We start from the raw sequence: 8696 nt of genomic DNA on the forward strand, positions 1-8696 counted from the left end.
TCACAGACATGCTGGTGGTGGTTCCACATCAGAATGCAGGGAACTACCTCACTCTTTGTTCTTCTAAAATCAACTTTATTGAGACATAACTCATGTACCGTAATGTTCATGCCTTTAAAGTGTACAGTTTGGTGATGTTAAATACACTCACAGTGTTGTACAGTCTCCACCACTGTCTAGTTCCAGAACTTTTCATCACCCTAAAAGAAACCCTGCTCCCCCAGCCCCGGCCCCCTCTAGTCTCCTGTTTCTGGATTTGCCTTTGCTGGACGTTTCCTGTGAATGGAGTCATAGCAGCCTGTGGCCCTTTGTGTCTGGCTGCCGTCACTTAGCACAGCGTTTTCAAGATTCTTCCCTGCTGGGGCGTCTGTCCGTGCTTCATTCCTTTTTATGACCGGATAACTCACCACTGTATGAACATACTGCACTTTGTTTATCCATGCATTGTGGACATTTGGGTTGTCTGCACTTCAGGGTTATTATGGATGATGTTGCTGTGACCATTTGTGTACAGGTTTTTGTGTGGGTGTATATTTTCATTCCTTTTGGGTTTATACCTAGAAGTGGAATGGCTGGATCATGTGGTAACTCTGTGTTTAACTTATTGATTGAATTGCCAAAACATTTTCCAAAGCAGCTGCACTGTTTTCTGTCCCCACCAGCAGTGTATTAGGGTTCTCGTTTCTCCATGTTCTTGCCAACATTTGCTTTTGTCAGTCTTTTTAATTTTAGCCATCTTAGTGGGTGTGGAGTGGTGTGTCATTGTGGTTTTGATTTGACTAAGGATATTGAACATCTTTTCATGTACTTATTGGCCATTTGTATATTTTCTTCGGTGAAACATCTAGATTCTTTGCCCATTTTGAATTGTTGTTTTGAGTTGTAAGAGTAATTTATATATTCTGGATACTAGATCCTTATATGATTTGCAAATATTTTCTCCCATTCTGTGTTTTCACTTTCTTGATTATATTCTTTGAAACACAAAAATTATGAATTTTGATGATACCTAATATATTTTTCCTTTTGTCACTTGTGATTTTGGTGTCATATCCAAGCAGCTGTTGCTTACTCCAAAGTCATGAATATATACTCTTATGTTTTCTTCTAAGAGTTTTAAGATGTAGCTGTTCATTTTAGGTCTTTGGGCCATTTTGAGTTAATTATTTTTTTAATTTTATTTATTTATCTTTTATTTATTTACTTTTAGCTGTGTTGGATCTTTGTTGCTGCACACGGGCTTTCTCTAGTTGCGGCAGGCGGGGGCTATTCTTCATTGCAGTGCGCGGGCTTCTCATTGTGGTGGCTTCTCTTGTTGCGGAGCACAGGCTCTAGGCGCACGGGCTTCAGTAGTTTTGGCTCACAGGCTCTAGAGCATAGGCTCGGTAGTTGTGGCTCGCGGGCTCTAGAGCACAGGCTCGGTAGCTGTGGCACACGTGCTTAGTTGCTCCGTGGCACGTGGGATCTTCCCGGACCAGGGCTCCAACCTGTGTCCCCTGTATTGGCAGGCAGATTCTTAACCAGTGTACCACCAGGGGAGCCCCATTTTGAGTTAATTTTTGTCTGTGCTTCATTCATGTAGATATTCAGTTGTCTCAGCATCATTTGTCAAAATGATTATTCTTTCTTCCATTGAATTGTGTGCACTTTTCTTGATCATCAGTTGACAATAAATGTGTGAATTTATTTCTGGACTCTCACTTCTATTCCCTTGACCTATATATCCTATGCTACTGCTACAATGTCTTGATTAATGTAGCTTTTTTTTTTTTTGCAGAAAAGCTAGTTTTTATTTAGAAAAGTCTGAACTTGGTTCCACTGTGGGCCTGATGATAGTCGTGGGGCAGCTGTCACCAGTTCTTCAGAACTTCAGGAAGTCCTTATTGGCCAGGAACACTGCCACTGCTATAGCCGTCAGTGCCATCAGCATCAGGAACTTGGGCCACATTGCCTCCTTTTCCTTGGCCAGGGGCTGCAAAGTTTTCTTTTGGAGCTGGTCTCTGAAATTCCAGTCCTTCTTCCCTGGACCCTCAGGCTCCACTTCGTTATGGGAGGGCTTTGGACTCCACCCAGGCAAAGCTTGATTCTGCAACTGCTGTACTTTGGTCACCAGGGCAAGTTTCTCCTCCTCTGACCTCTTTAGTTGATCTTGTAGGTGCTGGGTATCCGAGCTGCACAGGTCTCTGTCCCCCTGCAGGTGTTCAGTCTTGGCCTGCAGCTCCTGGCACTCATTCTCCGGAAGCCGTAGGGCCTGGTTCATCTGTAAGTCTCTACTGTCTGCTCCCTGCAGTTTGGACTGAAGCACGTGGAGCTGGCTCTCCAGCTCCCTGTGCTGGGTCCCCAGGGTCCTCCAGTCCTCCTTCAGAGCCTCGTACTGGCTCTTCCACTCTTCACGCTTCTGCTCGGCCAGAGCCAGGGACCGCTGTTTGCTCTGCAGTTGCTGTTCTGCACTCATTTTCTCCTCCAGCACTTTCTGCAGTGTCTCCTTGGCCTTCTGCTCATAGCTGTTTTTCTGGTCTTCCATCTGGGTACAGGTGTACAGCTGGTTTTCCAAAGATCTCGGTTTGCCCTTCAATTTGTCTTCATTAAGCTGGCCCTGGGGAAGCCCAAAGCCTCCCTGCCTGCCTTCCTTACGGGGCTTAGAGCGATTAATGTAGCTTTGTGGTAAGTTTCGAAATACTCCAACTTTGTTCTTTTTAAACATTGTTTTGGCCATTCTGGGTCTTTTGCATTTCCAAACAAATTTTTGAGCCACCTCACGTGTCTGTCGCTGTTGCTAAAAATAGTAATGGAATCTCAAAAATGAATGAATGAATGAATGAATTTGTGCCACCAAAAAAAACAAAAAAAGGGCATCTGAGATTTTAGGGATTGTGTCGACCCTAGAGATCACTTTGGAAAGTATAGCTGACCTTAGAAAACCACGGGTTTGAACTACACAGGTCCACTTACACAAGGACTTTTTCAGCAGTAAATACCACAGGGCCCCGTGAGCCATGGCTGGTTGACTCCTTGGAGGAGAACCACAGATGCAGGGGCTGATGGTGCGGTTACACGTGGATTTTTGACTGCATGGAGGTAGGCTCGGTAGGGTCCCCTAAACCCTGAGATGTTCAAGGGCCACGTGTAATGTCATTTTAATATTAAATTTTGTAATTAGTGAACTTAGAATATCTTTTATTTAGGTTTTCTTTATATTTATTTATCATTTATTTAGGTTTTCTTTATATTTTCTCTGTGTTTTGTAGTTTTCAGTATACAAGTTTTGCATTTATTTTGTTAAATTTATTCTTAAATGTTTTATTCTGTTTGATGTCATTGCAAACGCAGCTGTTCTCTGAATTTCATTCTTAGATTGTTCATTGCTAATGCATAGAAATACAACTACTTTTTTTATGTTGGTCTTATATCCTGAAACCTTGCGGAACTCACTTATTAGTTCTAATAGTTGTATGTGTGTGTAGATTCCTTAGGATTTTCTATATACACTATCATGTCATCTGCAAGAGAAAGTTGTATTTCTTTCTTTGCAATTTGGATTTCTTTTATTTTTCTGTCTTGCCTGGGTGCTCTGGCTAGAGCCTCAGTACAGTGCCGGATAGAATTGGAGAGAGCAGACATCCTCGTCTTGTCCTTGATCTGAGAGGAAAAGCTTTCAGTCTTTTACCATTGAGTGTAATGGTAGCTGGTTTTTTTGTAGATGGCCTTGTATCAGGTTGAGGAAGTTTCCTTATGTTCTTAGTTTGTTGAGTGCTTTTGTCGTGAAGGGAGTTGAATTTTTGTCAAATGCACTTTCTACATCTATTGAAATGATCATGTGGTTTTGGTCCTTTATTCTTTTCGTATGGTGTGTTACATTAAGTGTTTTTCATATGTTGAACCATACTTACATTCATGGGATAAATCCCACATGGTCAGTTTCAGTAGTCTGTACATTTCTAGGAATTTGTCCATTTCATCTAGGTTATTTGTTATCGTTTGTTGACATACAGTTGTTCATAGCATTACTTTATAGTCATTTTTATTTCTGTAAGGTTGATAGTAATGTCTCTTCTATCATTCCTGATTTTAGAAGTCTGAGTCTTCTCATTAATTTTCTTGGTTAGTCTAGCTAAAGGGTTATCAGTTTTACTGATCTATTCAAAGTTGTTTTTCTCTGTTATTTTTCATTTTTTACTTAATTTCCACTTGAGTCATTATTTCCATTGGGTTGCTTTGTGTTTAGTATTTTTCATTCTTTTTCTAGTTTCTCAAGTGGAAGTTTAGCTTATTGATTTGAGATCTATCTTCTTTGTAACGTAGGTGTTTACAGGTATAAATTTTCATCTAAGCACTGCTTTAGCTTCATCCCATACGTTTTGGTATGTTGTGTATCCATCTTTATCTCAAAAGTATTTTCTAACTTCTCTTATGATTTCTTATTTTACCCATTGTTTATTTAGAAGTTTGTCGTTTAATTTCCACATACTTGTGAATTTCCCAAATTTCCTTCTGTTATTTGATTTCTCATGTCATTCTGTGTAACCAAAGAACATGTTTTGTGTGATTTCAGTTCTTTAAAATTTGAGACTTATGATCTATGCTGGAGAGTGTTTTATGTGCAGCTGAGAAGATGAGTATTCTGCTGTTGATGGGTGTTCTGTAGAGTCTGTTAGGTCTAGCTGGTTTATAGTGTTGTTTAAGTCTTCTTTTCCTTATTGATCTTTACCCCAGCAGTTAAATCCATTATTGAAAGTGGGGTATTGAAATCTCCAACTGTTATTGTTAAATTATCTATTTCTCTCTTGTCTGTCAGTTTTTGCTTTGTGTATTTGAAGGCTCTGTTAAGTGCATAGATGTTTATACTTCTTATTTCTTCCCGATGGGTTGACCCTTTATAGCACAGCCTTCTCTATCTCTAGTACTAAACAGTTTTTGCCTTAAGGTCTCTTGTATGATGTTAGCGTAGCTTCTGGTGGTTTGCATGGTATATCCTTTTCCAGCCTTTCACTTTCATTATATCTCTGAATCTAAAGTCTTATGGACAGCATATATTTGATCATGTTTTTATATCTGTTCTACCAAGTCTCTGCTGCTTGAGTGGAGTGTTTAATCTACTTACCTTTAATGTAATTGCTGATAAGGTAAGATTTATGTCTGCCGTTTTTCTGTTTTTCTACATGTCTTTTTAAATCTTTCTTCCTCTGTTACCTTTTTTCTTGTGTGTTAAATGGCTGTTTAATTCCCTTGTAATACTTTAATTCCCTTGAGTCTCTACCACTATTTTTTAAGTAATTTTTTTTCAGTGGTTGCTTTGAGGATTACGATGAACAACTTAATACAATCTACTTTGGATTAATAACAACTTAATTTCAGTAATGTACAAAAACTGCTCCATTAGAGCTCTGTTTCCTTCCAGCTCTTTTCTGCTATTTTTGTCATACAAATTGCATCTTAATAGATTGTAAGCCCATCAACATAGTTTTGTAATTATTGCTTTATGTAGTTGTCTTTTAAATCAGATAGGAAAAGAAGAGGTTTACAAACATAAGCACATTTATACTGTCTCTTATCTGGCTCTGTAGTTCCCTTTCCCAGTGCCCTAATTTCTCTTTGAGGATTTGAATCTGGTATCTTTCACTTCAACCTGAAGCACTCCCTTCAAGTGTCTCTTGTAGGGCAGGTCTGCTAGCAGTGAAGTCTCTTCATTTTTGTCTCTCTGGGAATGTCTTCATTTCTCCTTCGTTTTGAGGAATAGTTTTGCTGGATGTAGAAGTCTTGGTTTAACAGTCTTTTTCTTGCAACACTTTTTTTTTTTTTTTTTTTTTATGCGGTATGTGGGCCTCTCACTGTTGTGGCCTCCCCTGTTGCGGAGCACAGGCTCCGGACGCGCAGGCTCAGCGGCCATGGCTCACGGGCCCAGCCACTCCACGGCACGCAGGATCTTCCTGGACCGGGGCACGAACCCGTGTCCCCTGCATCGGCAGGCGGACTCTCAACCACTGCACCACCAGGGAAGCCCTCTTGCAACACTTTGAGTGTGTCATCCCACAGCCTCCTGGGCTGCAGGGTTTCTGGAGAGAAGCTAGCTGTTAGTCTTTGGAAAGAAGCCTTGAACACGAGTTGGGTTTTTAATTGCTACTTTCAAGATGCTCTGTTTGTCTTTATCCTCTGACTGTTTTAACCACGAAGTGTCTAGTTAAGGTCTCTTTGTGTGTGTCCTACTTGGAATTTGTTGAGCTTCTTGGTTATAGAGATTGTTTCTCATCAAACTTGGCCACTGTTTCTCCTAAGATTCTTTCTGTCCTGTTCCCTCTCTCCTCTCCTAGGACTCCCATCATGTATACACACTTGGTTGATGGTATCCATTGGCCTCTGAGGCCTGTTCATTTTTCTTCATTCTTTTTTCTGTGTCTCAGACTGTACCTGTTGACTTGTCTTCAAGGCAGCTTAGTGATTAGCTAATGATTGGACAGAGATTTCCTTAAATGCTTTGATCCAGTGAGTCTGGTGGTTTTCCGACTAGCTGTGTGTGCGTGTGTCTGTGTGTTGGGCACACCTTCAACGCTCTTCCAGCCAGTTGCTGACTCTGCCTTGGCTCTCACTTGATGAGTGTTTTGGTCTTTGCTCCATGAGAAAGTAGCATGTTATAGTTTTAATTGACGTTCCTCTTAGGAGTGAGAGCAAGCATTTTTCATAATGTTAAAGCATTCATTGTTTATCCTTTTCTGTGAATTGTATTCCATACCCTTTGCCCATTTTTCTGTTAGCTTATTGGTTTCTTATTAAACTGTGAGAGCTCTTTATTCAGTAACAAGCTGTACATGATGAGTCACAAATATTTCCTCATTTTATCTTCTGACTTTGCTTATCTTGTTTTTTGCCATGTAGATTTTTTACGTAGTTGAATTTAGCCAACCTTTCATGGCTTCTGAGTTTTGTATTCCTTCCCCACTCAAAGATTGTATTAAAAAATTCTTCCATCTTTTCTTCTAGTACTTTTATAGGTTGCATTTTCATGTTTAAGTCAGTGATCTACTTACCATTTATTTTGATATAAAATATGGCTCTGGAAATTCAGTTTTTTATTTTAGATACCCATCCAGGTGTCCCAACACTAGTAATGAATTCGTTTGTTTTTGCAAATTTAAAATACTGCCTTTATCATTTGTTAAAGTCCCTACGTACAGTGGTTCTATTTCTGAACTTTGTTCTATCTCATCAACTCGTCTACCTATTTATATATCATCATACTGTTTTAATTACTGTGCCTTGGTAGTACATGCCTATGTCAAAGACCTCTTATATTTCTGTTCTCTTTTGTATAACTTCAGGTAAAGTTAGATAACTAATGTTTTTATAAAATTTAATTCATGACTGATTTGTGACTGGTGCTCTTTGCATCATATCTTTTAATGACTCTCCATGAGTGTTTATTAAGACAAACCCACAGGTCCATGTGTTTCTGGCTGGCGGGAGCAGCAGTGGGAGCTGGGCTGGCCCTTCTGGCCAGTGGGGCCCAGTGGACTGTACCTCGGGGAGCAGGCTCCACCACTCTGAGCCCAGGGCCCCCCAAGAAGTGACTTGATGCTGAGGGGGTCCTGGGTGGGTCCCACTTTCCTCAGAGGCCCCAGCGGAAGCAGAGGAAGCTGCACCCCCTCTCTTGGTGCCCTCAGTGTCCCGCCTTCCCACCTGTCTTGTCACATGCTGCTTGGGACCCCATGAGTCAGGGAGGGGCAGGGGGGCCTGGGAGAGCCTGGGCAATAGGTGGGTGTGGAGCCAGCAGGGGAAGGCTGCACCCCGTGTGCCTTGAGGAGCCCACTTGCATGTGGGAGAGCAGGGCGCCCCAGTGAGGACCTGGCAAGCAAGAGCGGGACTTCCTGGGGGATGGGGTCCCAGGGCCTCCCAAGGCCGTGTAGCAGAGGGATGTCAGTGCTGGCGTTTGGGCTAGGCAGGTTCTCGTCAGGAGGGCGGGAGCAGTGAGTGGGGAGTCCCTGTCAGCGCGGGTGCTGTGGGGCAGTGCGGGCAGGGCTGGTGGGAGCGGGTCCTCACGTGGCACTGAGGGCTCTGGCTCCAGCCTGGGAGCATGGGGGCTGCCGTGGGGTGCGGGGTGGGATGGTGCTGTGCCCTGGTCCAAGGCAGACTGGCTGGGTGGGCTCAAGGAGTGGCAGAGGGACGGCAGGAGGGAGGACTGGCAGGGCTGTTACAGCGGCAGTCAGAGCTGGCTGCACAGAATGGAAAACTCTTGAGTAACAGTGGCTTGTGAACACAAGGCTTTAAATGTCCTTCTGTTCTAAGGTGGTGCCCAGGCTGGGGAGGAGGCTGCACAGAGCCATTGGGCCTCATCCCTTCCCAGTATCAGAGTACAGGGCCTGTATCCCCAAGGCTACATCTTGGCCCAAAGTGGCTGCTGGAGCTCCAGCCATCACTGGGTCTGCAGAAGGGGGGCAGGGGTATGTGCCTTGGGCTCAGCCATTTCCTGTAAGGAGCCTCCCTGGGAACCCCTCCAGCAACATACACTCTGCTCATGCCAACTTGGCCAAACCTAGTCACATGGCGTTGTCCAGCTGCCCTGAAAGCAGGAAAAGTTGTCTTTATTCTGGGGATGGGCGCCCACTGCCATCAGCTGTGTCCTGGCAAGAGGAAGAACCTGTCAGTGCCCAGCAGGGGCTTCTCCAAAGGGGGCCACCACACAGCTGTCGGGTATGGGGTGAGAC

General features: G+C 43.0%; 1 protein-coding gene across 1 annotated transcript; it reads right to left on the reverse strand.

The window, feature by feature from the left end:
• Positions 1-300: 300 nt before the first annotated feature.
• LOC309798489 (TRAF3-interacting JNK-activating modulator-like) lies at positions 301-7351 on the reverse strand. The gene has a single exon (XM_082611062.1). It carries the CDS (start codon positions 2714-2716, stop codon positions 1862-1864), a length of 855 nt encoding a protein of 284 aa, XP_082467188.1. The 5' UTR covers positions 2717-7351; the 3' UTR covers positions 301-1861.
• Positions 7352-8696: the final 1345 nt, after the last annotated feature.

This window comes from Mesoplodon mirus (genome assembly GCF_964341445.2).
Source record: "Mesoplodon mirus genome assembly, chromosome: 2".
In the NCBI taxonomy this organism is placed as follows: domain Eukaryota; kingdom Metazoa; phylum Chordata; class Mammalia; order Artiodactyla; family Ziphiidae; genus Mesoplodon; species Mesoplodon mirus.

Coding starts and splice junctions, on each gene's coding strand:
- LOC309798489 (XM_082611062.1), bottom strand. CDS start 2,716: ATGGCCAAAACAATGTTTAAAAAGAACAAAGTTGGAGTATTTCGAAAC.